The sequence below is a fragment of the Podarcis erhardii genome, assembly GCF_964252035.2.
Source record: "Podarcis erhardii genome assembly, chromosome: 5".
NCBI lineage: Eukaryota > Metazoa > Chordata > Lepidosauria > Squamata > Lacertidae > Podarcis > Podarcis erhardii.
Window position 1 is genome coordinate 65,077,115 of NC_138509.1, and position 27,644 is coordinate 65,104,758.

General features: G+C 41.6%; 2 protein-coding genes and 1 long non-coding RNA gene across 4 annotated transcripts; 2 read left to right on the forward strand and 1 right to left on the reverse strand.

Moving 5' to 3' along the window:
* The first annotated feature begins 4,594 nt into the window (after window positions 1-4,594).
* LOC309343240 (galactose-3-O-sulfotransferase 2-like) lies at window positions 4,595-17,432 on the forward strand. 2 transcript variants are annotated; one of them, XM_081864504.1, is made up of 4 exons: window positions 4,595-4,886; window positions 8,778-8,888; window positions 10,903-11,806; window positions 14,965-17,432. In XM_081864504.1, exons 1-4 carry the CDS (start codon window positions 4,858-4,860, stop codon window positions 15,802-15,804), a joined length of 1,884 nt encoding a protein of 627 aa, XP_081720630.1. In that variant the 5' UTR covers window positions 4,595-4,857; the 3' UTR covers window positions 15,805-17,432. The 2 variants fall into 2 exon arrangements, with proteins under 2 accessions (XP_081720630.1, XP_081720631.1); XM_081864505.1 differs by lacking the exon at window positions 8,778-8,888.
* Window positions 16,347-27,276, reverse strand: LOC309343261 (aquaporin-12-like). Its single transcript, XM_081864556.1, has 3 exons — window positions 24,771-27,276; window positions 21,010-21,126; window positions 16,347-18,897 (listed from the first exon to the last, which is right to left on the reverse strand). Exons 1-3 carry the CDS (start codon window positions 25,375-25,377, stop codon window positions 18,707-18,709), a joined length of 915 nt encoding a protein of 304 aa, XP_081720682.1. The 5' UTR covers window positions 25,378-27,276; the 3' UTR covers window positions 16,347-18,706.
* On the forward strand, window positions 21,009-21,818 carry LOC309343272. Its single transcript, XR_014157228.1, has 2 exons — window positions 21,009-21,120; window positions 21,250-21,818. It is a non-coding gene; the product is annotated as an uncharacterized lncRNA (long non-coding RNA).
* Window positions 27,277-27,644: the final 368 nt, after the last annotated feature.

Sequence of the window (27,644 nt, forward strand, 5' to 3'; positions counted from 1 at the left end):
CCAGACTTAATCTTCGGAACCTGTTGTGCTTCTTTGGAAAAGTATATAAAGCAAGGACAAAGGTTCACCTTGATGGCATTGTTTATTTAGCCGTTCTTAATGGTCTGATAAGATATCTGAAGAGATATATATATTTATCTGAAGAAATAAATATGTGGCAGTAACTGACATCCCAGAGAGAAGGTCAAAGCTTCCTAAACCACAAACCTGTACATTCCCTCCCTTTTTTGTATGATTAATATTTTATTGAGTGGAACCCATAAATCTGCCTTATAATGAGCCAAACCATCTGTCCCCCTGGTCCAAGATTGTCTCCAACATCTCTGGCAGCAGGGCCACAGAAGGGGGCAAAGGGTTAACTCTTCCCAACCCTTCATGCTAGGATCCCAATCTGTATTAGGCCCCCTGCGCTGGCAATTGGGGGGGGGAGTGCCCAGTTGAGACCTCATATCATCTGCCTCTGATTACAAGCTATTGTCAGAAAAATGGCAAATATTGGCATAATTTTGAGTGCATGTGTGTAGAATTTGAAATTTATCACAAGTAATTGGTCCTGTTCCCTTACACACATGCAAGAATGTGTTGAAATGGCTGCATGGAAATATTTCTATATCTATATATTCCCCTGTGGCACTGTCTATCTCTTTTTTTATGATATTTATTAAAGTTTCAAGAATTACAAAAAGAAAAAATGAACATACCACGTTAAACAAAAACCAAGCAACACACCACAATATTTAAAAAAGGAAAAAAAACAGAAAAATAAAACCCATTAAACAAAAACAAAATTAGAAAAAAGAAAAAGCATCAAATCTCCTTTCTATTCTTTCATTAGCTTGTTTCCTTGACCTCCTCACACCTCCCTTTTTTGTATTCTAGGTCGATTGTCTATTTCAGCAAATCCTTTCCCTCTTTTAAAATTTTTGTCCTGTAAATTGTCTTAATATAATGTAATTTTACTTTTCCTCCTTTCACCAATTAACAGTCAGTTATTCCCAAATCCTTTATATCATTCCTGCTAAAATCATATAATATTATTCCAACATCCTTCTAACAAATATTAATTTTACAATGTTTCAGTAGATAGTCTTTAAATTTCCTCCAGTCTTCCTCCACCGACTCTTCTCCCTGGTCTCGGATTCTGCCAGTCATTTCCGCCAATTCCATATAGTCCATCACCTTCATCTGCCATTCTTCCCGGGTGGGTAGATCTTGTGTCTTCCAATACTTTGTCATAAGTATTCTTGCTGCTGTTGTAGCATACAGAAAGAAAGTTCTGTCCTTCTTTGGCACCAATTGGCCGACCATGCCCAGGAGAAAGGCGGCACTGTCTATCTCAAAACAGGCCGACTCCCTGAGTCATCAAAATACTTTACCTCTTAACAGTATTTCGATGCCTTTCAAGGTCAGCTGTAATCCTCTGCAAATACAGGTCTCAAACTTGGTATGGTTTACTTTAGAGTTAACAGAAAAGCATGTTTTGCCATGCCTGCCCAGGGCCTTTTCCTGGGATGTGCAGAGGTAGCTTTTCCTTAAAGGCATGCTCATCACAACATCACTGGCCCAAGTCACTTCCATTCCTCAAAGTGTGCCGCTTTTAATAAAGTCTGCAGGAGGTTAAGAATGCCCAGCAGGTCAAAAGATTTAGGATGGCTTCCAGCTCAGTGTGCCAAACATCTAGCTCACTGTAACTTCAAATTAAATGTCAGCAGGGTTGTTATGTGGCGTTTCAGTGAAACATAGGAGAGAAAACTAATGGCACCTGCTGACAAACACAATGGTTGAAGAATTGCAAGAATCTCCAGGTGGCTGTTCATGGAGACAGAGAAGGGAAGTCAGCATGCTCAGCTATAGAGTCTCCCGCAGCCAGACATGTTAGGTCACTAACTCATGCACACACCAATACCTCCTATGGTGACCACAAAAGGTCTCAGTAAATATCTGAGCAAGTATTCAGGGAGGACCATAGCTCAGTGGTAGAGCATCTGCTTTGCATACAGAAGGTCTCTGGTTCAGTCCCAGCATCTCCAGGTAGGGCTTGGAATCACTTCAGTGTCTAGGTAGGTCACTGTCCATATTGAAACCCCACCCTTTAAAAAGGAGGAAAGACGAGTGGCAGGGGCAGATCTACTATGAAACCAATGAAGCTTATCTTCAGGGCCCCTATTTCTGCAGGGGCCCCAGAAGTGACTTTCGTCCACATTTCTTAAAATATTTTGGTCTAGTAGACTCAATTTGAGTCTCATGACTCAAAGCGATTAATTTTTTTTTTGTTGGATATATTTCAACAATCCCAAAGTTTGAGAGTCAGCAGCACAGATGTTATAAAGGTTGTAGACAACCCAACTGATGAAAATAGCAATGGCTACTCAGACCTCATTGCTGGTTGTGAAGGGGCCTCCATAACATTTCAAGCTGCAGGGCTCCAAAAAATGTAGGTCTGCCACTGACTAGTGGTAAAGGCATCTACACCTGTGAAGATGGTGCTACTCATTCTTCTGAAAAAGTCAGATTTTCTAGTCAGAAAAAAGACAGAAGAACCACAAGGGAAATATATGAGAAGATTTTAGACTATGGTGGTCATTTTCCAGATGACCTGTTTCTTGGCCATTCATCCTGATTTGTTTGCAGGTTAGACTATGTCACCTATTTATTGAACATTCAATCTGGTTTGATTGCAGGGGGATTAGATGGTGTTGCATCAAGCAAATTTTATCCCACACTTTCCAGGGCATTTCCCAGTCACTTTCCTTACTGCAAAAAATATCAGATGCAGAGACTTGTTGTACAAGAGCTCCAAATCAACTTGAATTGTGCAACTTGAATCCGCCATTATGTGATTGAATCCCACCTGCAAACAGCAACAGCCCAGCAGTGTCCACTGTCATGTGGATGTCCCATATAGAGTGAATGAACAAAGTCTGGCAATTACCTGCTAATGGCTAGTATGGAATCTCCCTTGGTTTCTTCAGAATAGTTTATTTCCTAGAGCTCCAGAGTATTTGCTTTTCTCAAGCCAGCTTTATGAATGCAGACTGTATAATTTTCTCATACACACCTTTGTTTCTCTGAGAATCATGATAAATAAGCTTTGGGTTGGCACCCGAAGCTATAGGATTTGAGGAGCTGCCTCGGGTAAGCCAACATTTGACTCTGCTGCGCTTGGCAGCTGCCTCTGAAATAACCACAGTCATAAAAGGCAGAGTTTGCTATATTTGGTCTTCCCTTAAAAATGGGAAATGGTTTACCTCCCTGCAAATATGTACACTGTACTTGTTGCAAGGAAGTATTCCAGCCTGTAATTTGGACTTCATTGTGCTTGTTCCTCTACTGATCTTGATATTTTTGTGCTGCAGTCACAAAATAGTTAAAGTAACATAATTCAGATATTAAAGTGGTAGATGCACAAGGAAATCGTGTGCTCAATTTTCTATGCTTTTCATAGAATGTCTCATGCCCTCCTGCCATTGTAAAATGCATCAACTGTTCTCACATCTGGAATTTCTACATCACTTGGGATCTGTTTATGCTCAGACATGGGCTTCTGCTTCAAGTATTATAAGCAAAGCGAGAAAAGCAGGTGTGTGATTCATGCACACATTGGCTTCCTCCACTTGAGTGTCACAGTCAAAGCCACTATGAGACACAACAAGGGCTAAAAAAAGAGAGAAATGGGACATGACCCAATATTGGGCTGACACTGATAGACCATGTCGGGCATTCCTCCTTCTACCATGTGACTTTGGTGTATGATTTGAACTACAACTGTGGCGTTTAGGAGCTATGCTTCAAAACATGTAGAGGTAACCAGGTTGGGGTTGGATGCTTTAGGGAACACAGTCTACAGGTGGGATAATAAGGGTCTGTGCTTTTTTATTTATTTATCTGAAACATTTTTAGCCTATTCTTTGTTGCAAGAGACAATTTCATGGCAGCTCACAAGTAAAATATAATTTAACCATACATACATCACACTCAACTAGACAACTATCTAGAACAGGCATCCCCAAACTCAGCCCTCCAGATGTTCTGGGACTACAACACCCATCATCCCTCGTTAACAGGACCAGTGGTCAGGGATGATGGGAATTGTAGTCCCAAACATCTGGAGGGCTGAGTTTGGGCATGCCTGGTCTAGAGGAACCCCAGACAATGGCAATGCCATGGCAATCTCATTCAGAACTGGCAATCTGCCTGATGCCCAGACCTGAGAACTACCCAACCACAGGACTGCCATCTTGTCAGGGTTCAATTTCAACTTATTGACCCCCACTTAACCCACAATTGCTTCTAAACATCAGGATCTGCGTAGCTTCACTTGGCATAGATAGTTCAAACTGGGGGTCATAAGCATATTGTGCATATTGAAATCACGTCCTTGGACTTCTTAGGATGATGTGAGCATTCTATTTCAATTTAATGATCTTACAAAAATATGCATGAAGAATGACGCTGTGTTATCACATGCAGAGCTGCTTGGAGAACTTGTAAGAAACCTGGGAGAGTACGCATTCATTTCATCATGTGATGTTTGCTGGTTCCTAACTATAATAGTGCCCCAGGGGAATTAGCAAAGGCATTATTCCCCATTAGTACTGCTTCATTAATAATGTGGCAAATTCCAGGCAGCTCCTGGTTAATGCCAACAGAAGGCAAGCCCTTCTCGTAATAAAAAAAAAACAATTCTGCATATATTACCTGCAGACAAAGTACAGGTAGGCGGGACTTTCCATATACACGTCTCTAAGAAGAAAAGAAAAGTACCGGTATATTTGCTTTATACTTTTGCCCATCTCAGAGCAGCCTGGGTTGATTTCAGTGAAGAAGGCACTGTTTCTGTGCTCCATAAACCAAACCATGTGCAAACTTGCAAGAACCTGGATCAGGTAAGTGACTTTACCTTAAATTTTATTGCTGAAAAAAACAATCTAACTATGGGGAAGGAGTAAACTTGAGCCATATGGCTCTGACACAAAGTGCTGTTGTGTTGCATGCTGGTGGTAGAGAGAAACTCGGCCTCAAGCTATAAGAAAGATGGGGGGGGGGTTTGAACTGGAAACATTTTAGAGTGATTTCTCACTACAAGGGAGAAAATCTAGGAAGACTGTGAACAAATAAGGCCCAATAGGCTGTTGATGATAGAGCTATTTCTCTGGATACATTTTTTTACAAGCACAGCGAATCTTCCTTTTGGTTTATGCCCTCTGTTTCATTGATGAAAACCTCATCTTCATCATAGACGCTCTAGGTTTTCCTTTAAACGTTTTTTTAAAAATAATTAATTATTAATATGCAATGTGGGCAGAGAAAATAGATTATGGTTACTACCTAGTTCCAGCTAATTACCGGAATTCTTACAATGAAGAAAAGAGCTGGATCTGACTGGATGCCACAAAGCATTTCTTTCACATTTTAAGCAAAATGCATTTACATGATTCAGTGTGTGTTAACTATGAAAAGATATTGTGTATGCACACATATTATTTGAAAATTAAAAACATGTCATTGAGATTCTAGTGGTAGGAAAAGTAGAACACACAACCAACCAAGTAGAACATACAACCAGAATGGGGTGTAGGGCAGAGCTTTCCAAACTTTTCATGTTGGTGACACAGTGATTCAGTTTTACTAGCAAACCAGAGGTTAAGCTAACCCCTTTCCAACCCTGGGAGGAGCGCAGAGAGCATTCATTTGACACACATACACACGGCAGTCGACACAGTAACATGTTGTGACACACAGTTTGTAAAGCTCTGGTGCGGGGTGTTTTCTACAAAAGAATTGGTTCTCTCATTAAAAAGAGTTTTACAGGGCACAGTAGGAGATCTTATTGCTGTTTCCTCCTGATTTCTGCAACTTATCCTTCCCTCAGCCTGTCTGTCAGTTATTATTTTTATTCTGTTCTGTTTAAGGTATTTGTACACGGATTTTCAGACAGAACTCACAGGTTTACATAAAATTATTGAAACAATAAGCATCGAACTGTTGTTGAAGAAGCTTCATCTGCTCTTTAAGAAGATCATTAGATGGCTTCTGTGAGAGGGAGGAGCCACAGATAGGAGCATAGGCAAACTCAGCCCTCCAGATGTTTTGGGACTACAACTCCCATCATCCCTAGCTTAACAGGAGCAGTGGTCAGGGATGATGGGAGTTGCAATCCCAAAACATCTGGAGGGCCAAGTCTGCCTATGCCTGAGCTAGATAGTGGTTGCTCAGCAAGCTATTTCTCCTCTTCTCTAACAAAATGGTTAGCAATTTACAGCGCAATCCTATACAGTGGTACCTCAGGTTAAGAACTTAATTCGTTCTGGAGGTCTGTTCTTAACCTGAAACTGTTCTTAACCTGAGGTACCACTTAAGCTAATGGGATCTACCACTGCTGCCGTGCCACCACCGCACGATTTCTGTTCTCATCCTGAAGCAAAGTTCTTAAACCGAGGTACTATTTCTGGGTTAGCGGAGTCTGTAACCTGAAGCGTCCGTAACCTGAAGCGTCTGTAACCCAAGGTACCACTGTATACATGTCCAGTAATTTTGTTTGAGAGAGTCAGTACTCATTGGTAAGGAATACCATCACCCCTCTCTCTCTCTCTCTCTCTCTCTTTCTTGCTGTCCATGGGAGCCATTTTGTGCTGGCACCCACAACACTTTTTATGAAGATATGAGTACTGCATTAGTAGTGGATTTACAGTGGACAGTGTGCACATCATCACACTTTTAAAGTTGTTTTGTGATGCTTCTTCAATGCTGTGGCATCATTGCTGTCAGGAGGGGCACTATGGTGCAAGAAAAGCAGGAGTGGGGAGACCCCAGAACACTGGTGATATGAAAAGTTACAAGATTTGTTTTTTTACAGAAAACTATTGTACACCAAGCAGTGTGACTGCCCCCACACCTTGTGCAGATGCAAATGGCATGATTGCATATAACTGCCCCAGCAACATAATGACCCCAAATCACGATGGGTGCTCAAGAAAAGGGATATCTGGAAATCTGAAGGCTGCTACAGCAGCAGAGAAAGATGGTTCACTATGAAGTCATATAGTTCTGGTACACTGGGAAACTAAAGTTGACATAGCGTATCTTGAATGCTATGTTTGACTGGAGAAAGAGAGGCAATATTTTTATTTTTATTTATTTACTTACCATGCTTATATCTAGCCCTTCCTCCAACGAAAGCACAGAGCATAGAAAATACAGTAGGAATTAGATCTGAGAGAGAAATTTGATTCAGTTCATGTTTCAAGTTGAAACTATATTATTTGCAGTTTCCAGACCAAACCACAGCTGTGATTCAAAATTTACACTTCTCCGATTTTTGCAGCCAGGCAATATGTGTATAATAGCTATTCATATAGGTGTTAAAATAACATGCAAAAATGCATGATATTGCAAAAAAAAGCTTTGCAAAATATAAATATGAGACAAAAATGCACACAAAAATGTGTATATTAGGATAGATTTACACTGAATGATTATGCATTTTCATGACAACTTAAAATAAGCCAACGGATGTATAAAGGTGGAGAATTGAATTTAAGCCTGGAAAAATGAGAGACAAATTTACATATTTGCCCATTCCTAGTTTAATCATGTGCTCTGCCACTGAGCTGATGTCCTTATCCCACAGTCATGCAATCTGCAAAGGAGCCCTGGGAAGACACAGAAGCACAACCTCTCATGCTATCTTCTTTGTTTTCGTTTTATGGTTTTGCTAGCCCAGGCAGCATGTCTTGGGCCAGCCCTGAGTGCAATTCTTTCCCAGGCAGAAAACCTAACTTGAGGCTATTATCATTCTCTCAGATGCTTTCCCAACTCTGTTTCAAAAAGCAAATCGAAATATGCACACTTAACTTTTATTTAAACAGGCAAACAAAACTGCTTATTGAAATGTGAGATTAGGGTGCTAATATTTCAGTTACAGATGATTCAGAGCCAATGCACACAATCCTTGTTGTACAGGATGAGCTTCATTTAAGAAATGACTTAAATGCAATTCAAGCACAAAAAGTGTGTTCAGCTGAACAGTTCACCCCAAGCATGAGACACAGTTTTGTAGAACTACAAATCTTCATCCTCCAACAAACGTCTTATCTTCACTACAGCACAACACAATGTTCAGGACTATGGTGTACTGTACCCTGTGTATATATCTATCTGTATCTATCTATCTATCTATTTATAATCTTAAAAATAAAGTTTTTTATTCAACTAACTGCTACTCAGAGTAGACACATTGAAATTAACTTCAGTGGGTCCACTGCGTAGGACTTGCATTGGATACAACTGAAAAATTATGCAACTTATTGAAGGTTGCAGGGGCTGATGGGAGTTGTAGTTTGAAACATCTGAAAGGTGCTAAGTGGGTGAAGGCAACCTTAAAGACTAGCATATGTATCATGACATAAGCATTTGTAGAAGTCCACTTCATCCAATACAGAATTTTCAGGTGCATGGAACTTGCTGCCTGTAGAAAAACCCAAAACACATACGTGTGGGGACTAGAAAGGCCTGGAACTTTCTTGCTAATGCAAATTGGGGCTGTTATCATAGGACAAAAATCCATCGTCTTTGACTGTGTGTAAACAGGGGTTCCCTTCTCTGAGTGTGACCTTCTGCTTACAGAAAGTGCATGAAAAGAAACCCAACCTAAGCCTGCTTGACATTTGTTCTAAGTCCTGTCATCTTAACTTAAACTTGTGCCCATTGCATAAAATGCAATTTTTTAAAAAATCAAAAGCCCAGATTATTAGGCTGATGTTTTTCCTTCCCTGCAGGAAATGGAAACTTTCATGTAACAGCCAGCTGGGAAGACTCTGGGTTGCCCTTTTGCTCCTCCTCCTCCTCTGTCTCATATTCCAAGTCGCAGAGAGGTTCCAATGTATCAGGTAGGCTCAGTGGCCCTGCACAGGATAGCAAATGCTGTATACATATTTTTTCCAGGAATACAGACATGGAGCTGCCCAGATACGGATGCTTGCTTGCTTCAATCGGCCACCAGTTCAGTTTCATTGGTGGCACCATCAGTGCCGGTTGGATAACTCCCTTCCAGTGAAGAGAGCAACTTCAGTCTAAAGGTGTCATTTTCGTCAGGAACACAGCAGGGAAGTAAATGGTTTACTCTCCCCCAACCCTGTTGCAAATTTAAAAGCTTATGCCATAATAAATTGGTTAGTCTTTCACATGCCACAAGACCTTCTATCAGAATAAATGTAGACATTAAAATACCTGTCATTATACAAAATTAGAGTAGTGTCAGTGTATGAGAGAGGGAGGATGCCTTAGCTCTTGTCAAAAATTGATATCCAGGAAGAAATTTAAATGTTCAGGGAAAATTGCATTGGTGACATCTGGAAAAAAGAATTATTTTAAATAAATTACATTGCCCATGGATTTTGCAGTTGTATGGTGGGGAAAGTCCCTATTGAACGTAAGCGTTTGCACAGAATTACTGCAATGGGTTATACATAGGGCTACCTCTGAAGACAAACAGGCTCGGAAACTTCAGCTGGTGCAGAATTCAGCAGCCAGGTTGCTCACCAGAGCAAGACAGTTTGAGCATATTACACCAATCCTGGTCCAGCTGCACTGGCTACCAGTTAGTTTATGGGCCTAGTTCAAAGTTTTGACCTATAAAACCTTAAACGGCTCAGGACTGCAATACCTCAAGGACCGCATCTCCATATGAACCTTCCCAGACCCTGAGATCATCTTCTGAGCCCCTCCTTCGTGTGCCTCTTCCTCGAGAGGTCCGGAGGGTGGCAACACAAGAACAGACCTTCTCTGCAGTGGCTCCCTGTCTGTGGAATGCTCTCCTCAGGGAAGCTCGCCTAGCGCCTTCATTACACACCTTTAGGCACCAGTCAAAAAGATTCCTTTTACCCAGCCCTTTGGTTGACCTGATCAACATCCTATACCCTTTTAAAATGTGGCTCTTTGGGGGGCAGTATTATTGGCTTATTGTTTTTTTAAAAAATATATATATATTGTGATCCTTTTTTGTGAACCGCCCTGAGTCCTTTGGGTATAGGGTGGCATATAAATTCTAATAATAATAATAGTAGAATTTCATGCCAGCAATTATTCAAAATCACGCCCAGATGTGGGTAGCAAATGGGAAGGGAAGGCAGCCATCAGGAGCATAGTCAGTTGTCCCAGGGCTCCCATGCAGTGGCAATGCTGGCTGTCCTTTAGCCCCTTGTTCCTTCTCACAATCTTGTTTTGCCTGTACACTGAGCCCCTTCACACCCAGCAACTCACAAGCCCAAAGCACACAGGGTGCTTCCTTTAAAAGAAAACAACCAAGTTTCACAGATCATTTACAAAATGCAAATAGCAGCCATGAGTGGTGGAGGTGGGGGAGACATCAGGTATAGATAGGACCATGGGAAAAGGTAGTTTAATCCTTCTTCTCCCACCCCACCATCCAGCTGCCATAGTGCTGACTTAACGCCCCCCCCCCCAACCCAAGCTGCTATTTGCATTGGGAGGGCAGCATCCTGTGTATCTTGGCTCAGGCTCACAGCCAGTGGACATAAACCTTTGTATGTCAAGGAAAGCTGGAGAAGCTGTCTAGATTTGTTTATAATAGGGGTGGGTGATGCAAGAGAAGTATGGCAGATGATGGGACCAAAGGGTTCTGTCTATATGGGGAGAATTATAATGTTACTGTGTGTACATACAGTAACAACCATGCTATTTTATTTTTAGATTTAAAGAATGAAACGCTTACCTGCAGTAGTGACATTAGGGTCCATATAGAAAGGAAATGCATGTGAATTGGGTGGAGTGGAAGGGATCCAGGGAAAGCAAGCAATAGGAAGTGGTTTTTGGAAAGTGGACACAGAAGGCAGGAGATGTCATTTTCAACCCCATATGAAGGATCTGATGTTTTTTCCATAGCAATTGTAGATGCGATTTCAAACAGAATCAGCTTTCCCTTGAAGAAAACAGAGCCAGTGAGAATTCCATCCAGGTTCAAAGGAGCCCAACTTATGCTCAACTTCTGCAGAAAAGCACCGCACAAAAGAGGGAGCCCAGGCCCAACCCTGCAGAGAAAAAGAGGCTAGCCACAAAACTGAACACAACCAAACTGCTGGCTGCCAGCTTCGGCAGCGAAGAAGAATTCTGGCAAAACCCATTTGTGGAGGGTGATGAGAGGGTGCAGGCTCAGCATACAGCAAAAAGGCTGAGGGACTGGTGGAAACACAGCACCCCAAAAGATCCTGGAGGAAACCAAGTAGTGGTGAACTTTGCTGATGATCAGACATCTGCTGCTGAAACAAAGGATGGAAGTTCCCTGGTCAAGGTGGCAGAACCCACAACAAGGATTTCTGCAAAGGATCAGACAGCACATGTCAAAGACCCAGAAAGACGCCCCTTTCCGAAGCACACAACAATGACTCAATCAGAGGCCTTCAGTGCTGTAGGAGACAGAAGAACAGTTGGGATGGTGTCAGCAAAACCACCAACCATGAAACTACCTCCACCAGAAAAAAATATTCTTCCCAAAGTTGGAACAGCAAAGGAGGGAGGGAGCACTTCCAGCCCCTCTCAAGGTTCAACATGCATGCCCAAGACCCACGTTGTTTTCCTCAAAGTGCACAAGAGTGCCAGCAGCACCGTCATGAACATATTGTTTCGCTTTGGTGATACTCGCAACCTTTCCTTTGCCTTGCCAAGCAATGGTGCCAGTCAATTGTTCTATCCTTATTATTTCACGGCAGCAGCTGTGCAGGGGTTTTCTCCCAAAAAAGACCCCCAGTTCCACATTATGTGTCATCATATGAGGTTCTTTCAACCAGAGGTAAGAGCTGAGCAGCTTTTTTTCTCTAAAATTATGGGCAGGAAACTGGTTCTTGCTAGAGGTGGACAAGAATAGATTTTGTAAGGAGTGGGAAGGGAAGCTCAGTGGGGCAAGGGAGGGATGCTGGAAGTCATGAGTGGGTGAGAAGAAGGACTAGGAGTGGGGCCACTTCGGTGCAGAATATGCATCTTTCAATTTATGAAATTTTGACCAGCCTTAATCTACACTGAGCAGGATGCCATCATTGCAATGTAAAGTGGTAAAGGCCATCAGTCTCTGTTAGAAAAGACTGGTGATAAGGTAACAAGATCATACTGAGTCCCATGCTGATTACAGGGGGGATCAATAAGGTAAAACACACAAACATCTGTAGGATAGGAGGCAAATTCCTTAGAGCAGAGGTGAGCAGAAGCTAGATCAAGATGCAATGGAAAATCTCTGAGTGCTTTGTAGTAGGTTGACAAGGATTTCCAAATCCTAATTGTTCCACAACAGCAACAACAAAATGACACACACCTCTGATCTAGTGGCATATTTTAAAGTTCAGAAGCTCATCATGAGAACCCTGATATTCACAGTTGCAAGGAGAGTTTGAAATGCATAAATCACACCCACACATCATAGTTCTGACTGCATAGGTTCAACCTGGAGTTTCTGGGGTGTTAGGTGAGGGGTAGTACCTCTGGTAAGGGAAAAGTTGTGTTCCTTCTCAGGTAGTTTGTCAACTTTTGGTCCCCCACCTTGCACTCAGCTCTCACCTGTGGCTCCTAGAAGCTGTCAACACCCTGGGAATGGCCTTGACTGGCAAGCTAAACCAGTCAAAGATAGTCAATGGGCCTCAAACCCTTGGTGAGTTAGGGACTGCATGTGAAGACAGGCTCTGGCGGGTTGAGCGGACAAGACCAATAGTTGGTTCAAAGGGTCAGGAAGGCAGTTTCCGCACATGCTGAAGGGGCTTGTCATCCTGTCAAGGTAGCCCATCTAAGAGAAGGAAAACTCTGGTCCTAAATCTCCGCTGTCTTGCAAGATATCTTCAGGAGAATAAAAAGCTAAGGAGTAACCCTATACAAATCTGGAGTGGCGTCTCTAAGAAGGTTGAATGGCACCATGTATTCCTCCTTCCAGAAACTCCTTCAGCCAAGCTGGTGCCAAACAAATTGCTCTGCTTTCTTTTGGACCACATCAGGGAGGCCAAGAGTGGGGGTCTTGTTGTATGGGCAGCCCAGGACCTCCACACACACTGCCCAAGCTTGCGCCCCAACACTTTGGTGTTGCTAACATAGCGTTTTGACTTCAGCCCCGAAGGCACATTCCATTGTCTCTCGAGACAGATGGATGCCAACAATTAGGTTCAACTTGTAAAACACTTTGAGCTCGCTCAAATGCAACCTTCAACTTTTAATCGGAAACACAAACAATCTTGCAAGGAGTTGTTACCATTTAAATTGTTAGCAAGAAGAACTCTGGGCCCCTCCAGACATGCTTTTTATTGCACATTCTTGATGATTTGTGTTCATGATGCTATTGGAACAGTCACATGCATTCCTGTTTTCAGCACTGTTTATTATTTTATTTTCATTCTTCATTCTTCATTTCATTTCTATTTTAAGCGGGAAAATCTCAAAGTGGTTTACAGCCTACATTAAGTAAAACAATCCAGAAAAACATATTACAGGAAAAAGTCAAATATTAAGTATACATTAAAAGCAACATCATTAACAGGAATCTAAAATACTGACTTAAAGATTTCAAAATAAAATATTATAAATGAGGTCAAGTCCCTATGATGTCTGAGCCTGGAGAGTGGTTTGTTTATTAACTAGCTAGTCAGCACAAGTCAGCATCTGAGAAAACAGTTTGTTTAATTAATTTTGTGGGAATCAAACAACAGTTTCTGAGTTCAGGTATCATAAGGGGAAATGTGGTTAGTGTAAAACTGGGAACAGACAACCTTGGTTTCCTCTTCTGGTGTACAAAAGAGAGGGAAAAGGGAAGTATGCAAGCCTGATGTTCAATGCAGCTTGTTCACATTGTAGCGGGGAGTCAGTTTTCTATTACGGCTAAATCAGGCAAATATAGTCTTTGTTTCCCTTGTAGGGATCAGTAGGTCAGCTGGGTATGGGTATTGCCATTACAGTGGTACCTCGGGTTAAGTATTTAATTCGTTCCGGAGGTTCGTTCTTAACCTGAAACTGTTCTTAACCTGAAGCACCACTTTAGCTAATGGGGCCTCCTGCTGCTGCCATGCCACCGGAGCACGATTTCTGTTCTCATTCTGAAGCAAAGTTCTTAACCCGAGGTAATATTTCTGGGTTAGCGGAGTCTGTAACCTGAAGCGTACGTAACCTGAAGCGTATGTAACCTGAGGTGCCACTGTATATGCTGAATACCAGGAGTACATACCCTCCACGGGCCACACTCCCACCTATTGGGGGGGGGCAAGATTGCATGAGATTGTGGCACCCAAAATGGCTGCCATGCTCTCACATGAAAAAACAAGATGTCCCCATTTTATCAGAACAGTTGAGGGCAGGGCTCCCCCCCCCCAGCCGGAACTTGCCGGAACTCAGTTCTGGCACCTCTCAGGTGGGCACCATTGCCTTTATAAGAAAACAAGGAAGGCATTCATGGTGAGTCCCAACACCTCTTTTTCTAGAAAAATGACACTGGTTTGAGGGGTATGGGAGTAGACAATGTAGTGCCCTCCAGATGCCACAAGACTAAAACTCCCATAATCCCTGACCATCTGCTATGCTGGCTGGGGCTTCTGTTGTTTGTTCCTGCAAAGGTGTCAGGGTGGTCGCACTGCTTCATTTCCAGTGTGCTTATCTTGTAACCTCCTGCTGAAACCCAACACATTTTTATACCACAACTATTCTGGTTTACTTTTTTGTGCTGCTTTTCTTGCATCGTAGCCCTTCCAAATGCAGCAATCATGTGGCAGCATTGGGGAAGCTTCACAGAACAAGGTAAAGCAGAATAAATTCACCACTGATGTGCTATTATTGTGTCAGGATCAATAATAAGTTGCACAATACACCCCCATTAAAGCAGCCTGGCATATGGGGACCAAGGAGTTGTGACAAAAGTTCAATGAAAAACGTGATTTGGATTATTTTTAATATTTTTTACAATGTTTCCTCTGTTTGCAATCCCAGGTTGCTCGAGTCATGCCAAACACAAGCTTTTACTTTTCTATCCTCCGGAATCCCATTCATCTCATGGAATCATCCTTCGCCTACTACAAAGGGTCCTCTGCCTTTGCCAAAGCCAAGAGCTTAGAGGAGTTTCTCAACGACACCTCCAAGTTTTACAGTGCCTCAACCAGTGACAGCCAGTATGCCAAAAACCTAATGACGTTCGATTTTGGCTATAACCACAATGGGAACTTCTCCGCAAAGAATGTCCAGCTCATGCTGAGAGGCATTGAGGCACAATTTGACCTTCTCCTCATCTCAGAGTACTTTGATGAATCCATGGTGCTGCTGAAGGAGGCCTTGTGCTGGGACCTGGATGATGTGGTCTCCTTCCCTCTCAACAGCAGAGACAACAGCACAAAGTCCCACCTTTCCAAAGACACCATAGAGAAGATAAAAAGCTGGAACAAGTTGGACTGGGAACTCTATGTGCATTTCAATAGGACCTTCTGGGAGAAGATAGACGGGCACATGGGCAGGGAGCGCATGCAGCAGGAAGTGAGGGCGCTGCAGCAGAAGCGGGAACAGCTGGCCAAGATTTGCCTTCAAGAAGGTGGCAGCGTCGCCCCTATGAAGATCGCAGACCCAGCACTGGCCCCGCTGCAGTATGGCAAAGCAAAAATACTAGGCTATAACATAAAGCCTGGGCTGGATAGGGCAACAAGGCAGATGTGCCAACATCTAGTGACACCTGAGCTTCAGTATAGTAGCCTCCTGTATAGGAAACAATTTCCCCAGAAAACTTGGACACCCAGAAACCCAGCTCACTTGCCAAAACTATACAACCGCAGGGCAGTTTGAGAACAAATCTGTGAGACACATAAGAACAAGGTTCTGATCATAGTCGACATCAGGACAAAAGCATATTCAGCTGCAAAATATGATAATGTCTAGCACAAGTCACCTATTACCAGGGCCTTTAAAAACGGTATTTTGATCCACATGGGAATCAAAATCCACATAGTCCTGTGCTGCCTCCCACCCTTCATCTGTAATACCGGAGTCCCTACAACTTCCCCTCTTCTAAAGAGCCAGTGTGGTGTTGTGGTTAGAGTACTAGACTAAGGCCTGGGAGACAAGGGTTCAAATCCCCACTTAGGTGGTCTTGAGCCAATCACTGTTTCTCGCTGTAACCTACCTCAAAGGGTTGTTTGGGGGGGGGGTTAAATGGGGGGGGGGGAGAACCATGTCAGCCACCTTGAGCTCTTTTGAGAAAAAACTGGGCAATCAATCAATCAATCAATCAATCAATAAGCAAGCTGACTGTAGGAAACCACTATACAAATGTAAAAAAAATACAAAATAAAAATGCTAGAAGTAACCAAGCAATAATTCACATTAAGTTGAACTGAACAAAAATCTATTTTATTAGCAATTGGCTTATCACCAAACATCAAGCACTGCCAATAGGGAAGGAATTTCTAAGAGATATAAATAATAGCCCCCAGCCCCAAATCCTGACAACCAACTTGAAATTAAGTTTTGTGTGGGTCAGTACATTACAGGATTTCTCATCATGTGTGGCCAACTCTACTCTGATGACTACTTCTCCGTCTGCTATTAGAGTATTGGTTCCATTTGACACTTTCAATATGACCACAAGGGGTCCTTTTAAACTATCACAATCATGTCTCTTGGGGGGGGGGAGGGATAAAGCAGACACAACATGGAAACGGACACTTTTCAAAGGCAAACTGATTTCAAGGACAGAGTTAAGAATGGATTTCCATAGATAATCAGGGCTTACTCCCCCCCAAAAATATGCAAAGTAGGATTGTAGTCTTACAGAACAATCTTCAACATGCTTCATCAGAAGCAGAAATGAGCCCTATTGAATTCAGTGGGGCTTCTAGACAAGTATGTGGAGTTAGGTTTGCAGCCTTAGTGCTTAATTTAGCTGGATCATACTTCTAATTTGTAACGAGGGCAATCGGTTGGCATTTAAGCAATTGAACAAATTGTTTACCTTACTCATTGTTTACAGAGAGAGATGTGCTTTCCCCATTGCAAATGACTTAATTCAGATCAGCTGATAGGAACACATTGTTATGAGTTATACAAGGAATATATTGAATGACTGTGTATTTATTATCCCTTATGTACTCAAGGGTAGAGAAAGTGAGGGTGCAAAAGGATACAGGGTAAGTTCAAGGTGCAACACAGGTGCAAGGGGCAGATTCCAGATGGAGTGTTGATTGTGAATCGGGGCTGTTCATTGACACAAACTTTCAGCGTTGTCTATGTGATGTCGCCATGCCTGTACTCTTCCCCCTGCCCAGAGTGAATATGGATTTCCCTTTACCATAAAAAGTCAGTAAGTCAATATTAGGTGACAATACAAAAGAAAGAAAAAAGTTTGTAATATGCACTGGTATTTTATGTGGATTCTTTTTGGAAATTTAATAAAAATACTTTTTTTAAGCTAGTAAGTCAGCTGTTGTACATCTGCTGTCACCGCTGGAAGCTTATTAGCACATTTTGGGGTGGGAGCACTCAGTTCTCTTGACTGTGGTTTGTTTAAACTACCGCAATTTAAAGATTGTGTTTTTAAATTGCTGTAACCCACCCGGAGACTTCATGGTAAAGGGGAAGTGGAAAATCTAATGAATAAGCAATTGCACACACAAAAAAAAGCTGTTGCACACTTCCAGTGCATTACACAAGTGCAAAAAATACCCAGGGCTTTTTTCAGCCAGAACTCACCAGAACTCAGTTCCAGCAGCTCTCATATGAAATCATATGATTCATATGAAATCAAATATATGATTTAAGTGTCAAACCCTTATTAACACATACAGAGGAATCCTCACTTACGCAGGAGTTCTGTTCCGGGCCGCGATATGAGTCAGTGGGATGCATGTAAGTCCCTTCTGGTCCGATCCGGTCTATTTTGCCCCCACACTACCCAATTCTGATCCTATTCTGCCCCCACCAGCTTTCAGCGCCAAAAGCGTCCCACATGTGTATGGTCCCTCGCGACTTGAATGCATGTGAGTTGCGAGTTGCCTGTACATTCAAGAATGCCAAAGATCCGACCATATTATATAATAGGGCTGGGGAACTTGGACTACAGCTCCCATCATCCTTTGCCACTTTGCCACATTGGATGGGGCTGATGGGAGCTTGGGTCCAACAACATACAGAGGGCCACAGGCTCCTCCCTTATTTATCCCATATCACAGAACATAAAGATAGCCAGTGCTTTTTTTCTTAGGGGTACTTTCATTTTGACTCAAGAAAATAGTTCAAATCGGGGGAAATAAATACAGTAAATGGACAAAAGTACAAAGATTCATAAAAATGTTTCGGGGTATGTGTACCCTGGCAAACCCATAGAAAGAAAGCACTGAAGATAGCTAACCTTCTCTGGGTGGGGGCCACAAGGTACTACATCATCCCACCCATTCATAAGAATGCTAAAGAATGAAAAATATCCCGAACAGGGCACTAAGAAGACAACCTGAATGTATGGAATGTTAAGGGTCTTAACTTCTACAGACCTTTGCAAGGACCTAGGTCAACGCAATACACTGGTGATATGGCAGCACATGAGAGGTGACTTTTTGTCCTTCTTTCCAGCCAGAATGCACTACAAGCGACCTCAGGAACACAGAGAGATGCTCAAGGTCTTCTTCCTCATGCCAAATAATAACAATCAAAGACTGAAAGGACCCCCAGTGCCACCCACCAATGCCAATCTCTTTCACTCTGTTCTGTCAGATGGTCCTGAGCAGCTGGTCGCCTTCTGTGTTTTTGGCTGTCTTTGTTCAGCACCAGACACTAAAATTGCTTTTCCCTTGGGGATCCTGTATTTGTTCTTTTGACTGTACAGCAGGTTTGTCTGAAAGAGTCGTGGGATGTTCCCCCGATACATGAACAGAGCTACCAGCATCCCTGGAAGAGAGTCAATAACAAGGAAGATTTAATCAGTCTGCACAAAAAGTCTGATCAGCTTATTGCTAGAATGACCTTATAAAACCTGCAGGGATTGCAACTATTTGTGAAAAGACTCTGAGGCCTTCATACAAGGGCACCTTCACTATAGGCAAGCTTGCTCCAGATTAGAAAAACCTAATGGGGCATCAAACACATCTTATCTTGAATTAGAGAAGAGAAATAAATCTTTCTGAACTGCCATTTTGTCCCCATTCCTTTTTTATTTCATTATATTTGTTGGCTTTTGTTTTAGAAAACAGTATGTTGATTTTGTCAAAGACTTTCTAAGACAACATTGCTGGCAATTAAGATAAGAACTATAAACTTGCAAAGACTTTCAAGGCAGAACAGAACAATGCTGCTTATGTTTTGTTGTTGTTTTGTTTAGTAGTTTAGTCATGTCTGACTCTTCGTGACCCCATGGACCAGAGAACGCCAGGCACTTCTGTCTTCCACTGCCTCCCTCACTTTGGTCAACTCATGCTGGTAGCTTCGAGAACACTGTCCAACCATCTCATCCTCTGTCGTCCCCTTCTCCTTGTGCCCTCCATCTTTCCCAACATCAGGGTCTTTTCCAGGGAGTCTTCTCTTCTCATGAGGTGGCCAAAGTATTGGAGCCTCAGCTTCACGATCTGTCCTTCCAGTGAGCACTCAGGCCTGATTTCCTTAAGAATGGATAGGTTTGATCTTCTTGCAGTCCATGGGACTCTCAAGAGTCTCCTCCAGCACCATAATTCAAAAGCATCAATTCTTCGGCGATCAGCCTTCTTTATGGTCCAGCTCTCACTTCCATACATCGCTACTGGGAAAACCATAGCTTTAACTAAACAGACCTTTGTCAGCAAGGTGATGTCTCTGCTTTTTAAAATGCTGTCTAGGTTTGTCATTGCTTTTATCCCAAGAAGCAGGCATCTTTTAATTTCGTGACTGCTGTCACCATCTGCAGTGATCATGGTGATCAGTGTTTATGTTTAGTCAGCCCTAAATAAGGGGAAGAGAGCAGAGGCTGCAGGCTGGGGAAGAATGATGAAGATTTCTGGGTCCTGCTCTGTTACATGTTCATGACTGTGGCTGCCTCATAACATTAATAATAATAATAATAATAATAATAATAATAATAATAATAATAATAATAATAATAATTTATTTGTACCCCGCCCATCTGGCTGGATTTCCCCAGGCACTCTTCATTTCATTCTCGGCTGGTAGGCAGCAGGATTTTAATTGTAGCTTCTATGTTTTAACTTGTTTTAAAGCAGTAGTCTTCAAACTTTTCAAAGCTGTATCCCATCTCTGGCACTTTTTTTAAAAAAAAAATCTTATTTTTCTTGATCATTCTACCTCCTTAAATAAATAAACATAATACTTTTTTATGACAATAAAACCAACTTGGTTTTATTTACTGCTTGCTAGTTTTTGTTAAGAGCAAGCCTGTACACACACACACACACACACACACACACACACACACACACGTTAATTTAATGTTTCCAAAGCAGCTGAAAAATTCCCATGTTCAGGGTCAGAAATTCACAAATTGCTTCAGAATTGTGGAGGACTGAATTTAAATCTGGAAAAATTCAGGGCTAACTGAATTGGTCGTACTTGGGCCAGTGAGGAGGCTAAGGGAGAATTAGCTGTGGGGTCTCAGAGCGGGTGATCTTCATAAAAAGGGAGGGAGAGGGAACAGAAGGGAAATAAAAGATCAGGCTGAATTCAAATTAAAGGCCAGGCAGAATAGCTCTGTCTTACAGGCCTGACAGAAGGAGGTTAAATCCTGAAGGGCCCTAGTCTCATGGGACAGAGCATTCCACCAGGTCGGAGCCATCACTGAGAAGGCCCTGGCCCTGGTGGAGGATGGTCTGACTTCCTTAGGGCCTGGGACCTCTAAACTATGGTTATTCATGGACCTTAAGGTCCTCTGCGGGGCATACCAGGAGAGACGGTCCCGTAGATACGAGGGCCCTAAGCCACAAAGGCATTATTTTAGGCATTATTCGTCTGTACTACAAAATTTTGTCACAGCTGCAACCATAGTTGTTTCTTCCACTGTCTTGAAATCTGACTTACCTGCAGTGGGCCCCAACCAATACACTTGCATATACTCTGGTAAGCTGTTCCCAGAACAGGAAAAAGTCACAGCAAATGCCAGGGCAGGGTTGAAAAAGGCTCCTGTGAAAGGTGCAGCTGCAGGAAGAGAAATGCAAACAGTTCAATCCACCTAATCAAATTGGCTTAGACACCAATATGTGCATGATAAGATCTGTTAAACTGACATGATGAAAGGTGTTTAGTTTGAAACAAGAACAGAAGAATCTGGGAATTTAATCTGAAGTATTGAGTTGCAACTCTGCTAGGTAGCGACTCAGGAAGGCAACATGCCCTGGGCCAGTGCTGTCTCTCTCTGGGAAGATCCATACTAGACATTTAAGGCACATTCAACCCAACCTGAAAGCACATGACATCCCCCAAAGAATCCTGGGAATTGTAGTCCCCGCGCCACAGAGCTACAATTCCCAGCACCCTTAAACTACTTTAAGAATAAGATGGTTCCCCAGTGCCGCACCCCATCACCAATTCCATGTACAGAAGCTGACAGCAGTCATACCCTCTAACATTTTTCAGATGAAAATAGGGAAATTTCTCACTCCCTGTCCAATTGACCCTCTTCTACCCCACATTTTGTGTATCACCCCTGCCCAAGAACATTTCTTATGTGGAGAAGGGTAACAGGACAGCACACACACCCTCCACTGTCCTGAGGAAACCCCGTAATCCTGCTTTTATTTTATTCTTTGGTAGATTTACAAAAAGAAAAATGCACAGCGATAAATAGATTATAGAAAGGGGCAAGAGTGGACTTGGACACACAAAGCGTTTTTTTTTAAAAAAAAAAATCAAGACTCCTTGCGCTCTGCTCCCCCTTTCTTCCCACCCAGGGTGTCCTTGCCCTCTGCCTGCCCCTCAGAGTCAGTGCATTATGTAGGGCTGGCTGGCAGCAGCCTCTCCTCCCACCAGGCACTGAAGACGGTTGAGGAATAGAGATAGAAAGCCCTCTACTTCTGAGCACAGAATTCATTCACAGAGACCCAGTGCAGGGTGGAGGGAAAGGAAATTCTAGTTCTAGAAGGACCTAGACCTTTGATGAACAAACAGAAAGCAGTAAGACCAGTGATGTTGTATCTTCAGGAAGCCTTGAGTAGAATGGGCACTGTGACACATCTATCCTCAGCAGCAAGAGGTGCTACAGCCTCCCATTCTTCGGTTAGGAGCTGTTTGAGAATCAATGAATCAAAGAGCAAATCCTCCTGGTCCCATTTTTCATTTTTTATAATATTTATTAACATTTTTTTAATACAGTACACAAAAATAAACAATATAGCATATATCTCAACATAGTTTCACAACTTCTTTGGACTCCCTCACGCCTCCCGCTCCTACCTTCATCACAATAAAAAATTTTCCAGCAATTTATCGCCTTGTTTCCATTGTTGTTATCTATCTTTCCCATGTTACTTTTCTAGTTTCAGATACCCTATGTTCAAATCCTAGAGATTTAAATATGATCTGATGGTTATCCAAAAATTTATGCTTTCCTAAATCTAACTTATCTTCATAACTCAATCTAATTTAATGGTGCCAGATTATTTATGATCTAGCATCCTTCTTAGCATTCAACCAAATTACAATGTTTTTGTAAATAAGTCTTGAATTTCTTCCAGTCTTCTTCCACCCTCTCCTCTCCCAGGTCTCGGATTCTGCCAGTCATCTCCTGGTCCCATTTTTCAGATCCCCTATAACTGTGATTGGGATGATGTTGGGAAAGATGTTGGGAAAGATGGAGGGCACAAGGAGAAGGGGACGACAGAGGACGAGATGGTTGGACAGTGTTCTCGAAGCTACAAACATGAGTCTGACCAAACTGTGGGAGGCAGTGGAAGACAGGAGTGCCTGGCATGCTCTGGTCCATGGGGTCACGAAGAGTCGGACACGACTAAATGACTAAACAACAACAAAATAACTGTGATTTCTAGCGGCCTCTATCACTGTCGATTTCAAGCACCACCTTAGCTTCTAATTCCCAGCATCTCACCCTTTATACTGCCCTTAGGCATAAAGAAAATTATTTGAAAATATGGGAGGATATTAAAAGAAACCTACAAATATGGGGTAGAATGAAACTTGCATTGTTGGGTAGTGTCGCCTGTAAAAATGAATGTATTACCAAGAATGTTATTTTTGTTTCAATGAATACTGGTGACTGGCAAGACAGATTGTTTCAACATATGGCAAAAGACATTTCTAAATATATCGGGCAATGGGAAAAACAGAGAATAAAATATGGAGATGCAAAAGAGGTTTTCGCCTGCTGGATATGAGATTATATTATGAAGGATCTTGTCTGTGCTGGTTGAAGGAATGGTTGATATTAAAGAATCTGCACATTTTAGATTTGGAAAGTCATGATAAAAATTTTAGTTGGCACGCATATTTGTGGTATGAAAAGGTGAAAGTACCTATAGGATTTACAAACCATATAATTAGGAAAAATCTCTATAGGGTATGAGATAAATACAAAAATCTATTGGAGACCAAAATACCACTCTGGTTTTCACCACTGGAAGCCATAGTGGTGAAGAAGAATATGATGGAACATTGGGCAACTTACAGAAATTTATTAAGAGAGGGAGAATTTAAATTAAAAGAGTTTAAGGATCTATCAGGAATGTTAACAACATGGATACACTACCATCATTTGAATGAAGCATTTAATAAAGATATGAGACATGGGTTTGGGCAACAGTTATTACAATTGGAGAGAGACCCGTTAGACTGTAATGTTAAAGTGATGTCTAAAATGTGTAATATTATTGGAATGGAAGACAAAAGACAAGCAAGTGAAATCTTCAGTGATACATTAGGCAATAGATATTGGTCATAATATAGAAATGCAAGCATGGGAATGATTATGGACTATGGATATAAAATTTACAGCAAGCTATGGTCTAAGAGAAAATTACATGAAAATGTTATATCTATCACCTAGTAGATTGGCAAAAATGTATAAATCAAAATTGAGTAACTGTTGGAAATGTAAAGACAAAGGCACATTTTTCATATGTAGTAAGGTTAGGGCTTACTGGGAAATGATACATAAAGAATTGAAAAAGATAGTTAAGGTAACATTTATTGCTTTATTGATTGATTTATGAAAATAATTAAAAAACCAGAAGCTTTTCTCTTGGGTATTATAAGAGTAGAACTACCTAAACAGTATAGAAATTTATTTATGTATGCAATGACAACTACAAGAATGTTATTTGCCCAAAAATGGAAAGAAGAGGTCCTGACAAAAGAAAACTAGCTACAGAAGCTTGGGAAGAATAAGAAATCAAGACAACAAACTTTTTATAAGGGAATGGAAATGGTTTATTGAATATTTACAAACAAATTTTAAACAAATTAAGACATTGGAAGGATTACTGTAATAACTTGCAGTTTCAAAACTATATATGAAAACAGATTAATAAAAGAATAAGTTAAGATAATTTGGAATATGTAGGAAATGATGAAAATAAATTTAAGGAACTGCAGAAAGAGGAGGAAGGAAGTCGAGATTTGAAATGATAGAATTCTTGTTGAAATGTATATAAATGAAAATTATAAATAAAATTATATATTTTTTTAAAAGTCACACAAGCAAATGACCCTTATTTACCACATGGCCCAATTCCATTTATATACAAAAGCATAGCACAGATTAAATTGTTTGGTTAAGTTTCTGAACATATAACATTGGGAAGAGGAGGAGACTAGCTTTGAATCCTTACCTGTGTAGGCCAAGGCAGTAACAGTGAGTGCAATGACAGGGGCTCTGTACATGGGAGAACTGGATTGGAACCTGAGAATCGCTACGTTGAAAAAAAATGAGCATGTGGCTTCCACAAAGATGCCATGGGAGACAGATGTTCTGAGCGATGAGCTGCAGTCTTGGGCCATTAAGTTTTGAATCATGTGGAAGTCTGTTAGTTCCCTGGACCAATACAGCTTGGTCAAGGCACCAGCTGCTATCATCCCCATAAACTGGACCAAGAGTTTGGCAACTGTGGCAACAAAAGGAGAATCCAAAGCTAAAAATTCCTGGAGTGAGACGGCAGGGTTGGCAGAAGCTCCATCAAAAGAAGCACCATGAACCAAGAAGAGAAGGAAGAGGAGTGTGAAGCTCACATCTGGGCCAAAGCCACCACCCCATGGACCAATCTCCACAAGCATCTTTAGCTCCAGGCAGCAAGCACACAGCTGGAATGAGCTGGCCAGTTCGCTAGCAAAGCACGAGTACAGCTGAGGTGGAAAAATTCTCTTGGAGAGCCTCCTGGTCACCTCACAAAGGGCGACAATGGAGAAGAAAAAGGCTATGGAGACATTCAAACCAGCCATGCTGGAAGTCACACAGGAGATGGGAGGTGCCCTGTAACGCAAGGATCGGCACTGCTTAAAAGAGGGGGAGGGATAAGGATTAGCCCACACCTGCTGTTCTTCCACAGAAAGGCATTTTTAAGCAAACGTGGCAAAAGCTGACAGGTCAGTAGGGTCACAGAAATCTCTGGGAAAACCAACACATTTTGACACCATAGTGCAACTGCCTCGGACATTTTGACTCTTCTATGATTACCACCAACCCAGTCAAAACATATTAGCAAGAACACAAAGAAACTGGTTCGGAAAGCAGTAAAACCAGTAAGTAATTTAATATTTCAATCCAGCATCGTGACTCCAGGAGCACATTTTAAATCTTTGCTCTTGCAAAGCAAACAAAGTTAATTTTTTACAGCTGAGGACGATATGCTCCTGGGGCTCATTTACCTTACTGCCTGGGTTATTGGCTAATATCACCAGTTACACATACACACAGCCCAGGCATTTAGGTTTAATTGTATTTAGGTTCTTTGGACTGTGGCATTTATTTTTAGTTTGTCTCTGGTCACCTTCACAATGTTTTCTTCATACCAAACCAATAAGGCACACAACTAAGCATGAAGAGTGAATAAAGAGATGAATTATGGACCCACAAAATTCAGGTTCTTGAGTAAACAGGAAGGCAATCTTATGCCATGATTAGAGTGCCTGGCTGAGCAGGAAGATCCAGATTTAAATACCTACTCTGATATGAAGCTTGTTCTATCTCACACACTCTCAAGGAACCAACCACAAATGGTTATTTTGGGATCTACGTAGAGAGAACCACATAACAGGACACTAGGCTCCTTGGATAAAAATGAAACACGTGGAACAAAAATGAAACATGTAGTCAGCAAGGTGCAGCTCTGTAGAATTCGCCTGAGGGTGTGAAGCAAGACTAACTTCTAGTGATTGTTCCTCCACGTGATTCCAGCTCTGAAATTCTTCGCCACTTCATCCTTCTTATCCACCTCATTGGCAATTTATAGGTATTCACAACATGTACAGAATTTGGGCCCCATAAAGCTGCCCCCTCCAGTGCTTAGTGTATGTTGTAAACTGAGAGAACACTTTGTAAACATGACTAAAAATTAATGAATTGCCATTGCTAAAATCTAGTATTTTATATGGTTTCCACTCTTCATTTCTCCTACCTCGATTAAAGTCAGTGGAGGCGGGTCTATTAGGGCAACAAGGGCTTAGCCCTACCATGTAAATTATCACACAATTTTTAAGAGACTTTCCATCAAAATCTCAAAGCCACTCTTCTGTGAATCTCCAGTTCTCTGGTCAATCAGTTTTCTGCATCACCCAGATTCTCAAAGCAAAAAAAGCACTGCTATGACCAGAAGGCTCCATCCATTTATCACCAAGCAGGAATAAAACATGATAGTAAATCTGAATAATAATAATAATAATAATAATAATAATAATAATAATAATAATAAATTGTCCAGTAGCACCTTAGAGACCAACTAAGTTTGTTCTGGGTATAAGCTTTTGTGTGCATGCACACTTCTTCAGATACCTTCAGATATCTGTATGTTAATGGAGCTACTAGCTCTTAGCCCTAGTTGTGCAGTTCTCCCCTCCCTCCTGGATGGCAATCCAGCCACATTAGCAGGTTACTTTTCTGATAAATCCAGGAGCCAATGTTCTGAGCATGCTCAGAACTGTTTCCTTAAAGGCAACACTTAACACAATAGCCAAGCTCAGAGAACCCAGCTTCCCATTTGATTCTTTATTGCCCTTTTCAGGATCTTGTTTGTAAATTAGATTGGTTTGTTATTTTTTATTTATACATTTTTTTAATGGATGGAGATGGAGACAATTTACTTTTCAAAAAGTGTGTCTGCCACATTTCCTGTAGCAGTTAACCTCATTTACATGAATTCCCTTAACATTACAGTGACTACTATATACTGGTGCTAGAACCACTTGTTTTGGGGTGGTGTCCCTTGGCATTTTGATAAAAGAATGGCAGTAACTCCATGTATCACATGACTGACACAGGCAATGAAGGGTTGTATCTAAAGCGGGTCCTAAGTTAGTCATGTTCAACAATTTCAGTGGGGCTACTGTAAGTAGGATTAGCATTGGATACAACCCAGTGAGTTTATATTTTAAACTGAAGTTACCTGTGGTGGAATCATTTTATTAAATATAAACAGATTCCTCATTGGGAAGGCAAATGCACTCTGGGCAGGCTTGTTCAATTTATTTCTGAGGATCAACACTGTAGGAGC

Excerpts from the sequence above, each read along its gene's own strand:
- LOC309343261 (XM_081864556.1), bottom strand. The coding sequence starts at position 25,377 with ATGGCTGGTTTGAATGTCTCCATAGCCTTTTTCTTCTCCATTGTCGCC. Across the intron at positions 21,127-24,770 it reads TACTGCCTTGGCCTACACAG|CTGCACCTTTCACAGGAGCC; the intron begins GTAAGGATTCAA and ends CTCTTCCTGCAG. Across the intron at positions 18,898-21,009 it reads TTGGTTGGGGCCCACTGCAG|GGATGCTGGTAGCTCTGTTC; the intron begins GTAAGTCAGATT and ends ACTCTCTTCCAG.
- LOC309343240 (XM_081864504.1), top strand. The coding sequence starts at position 4,858 with ATGTGCAAACTTGCAAGAACCTGGATCAG. Across the intron at positions 4,887-8,777 it reads CTTGCAAGAACCTGGATCAG|GAAATGGAAACTTTCATGTA; the intron begins GTAAGTGACTTT and ends CCTTCCCTGCAG. Across the intron at positions 8,889-10,902 it reads GAGAGGTTCCAATGTATCAG|CAATTGTAGATGCGATTTCA; the intron begins GTAGGCTCAGTG and ends TTTTTTCCATAG.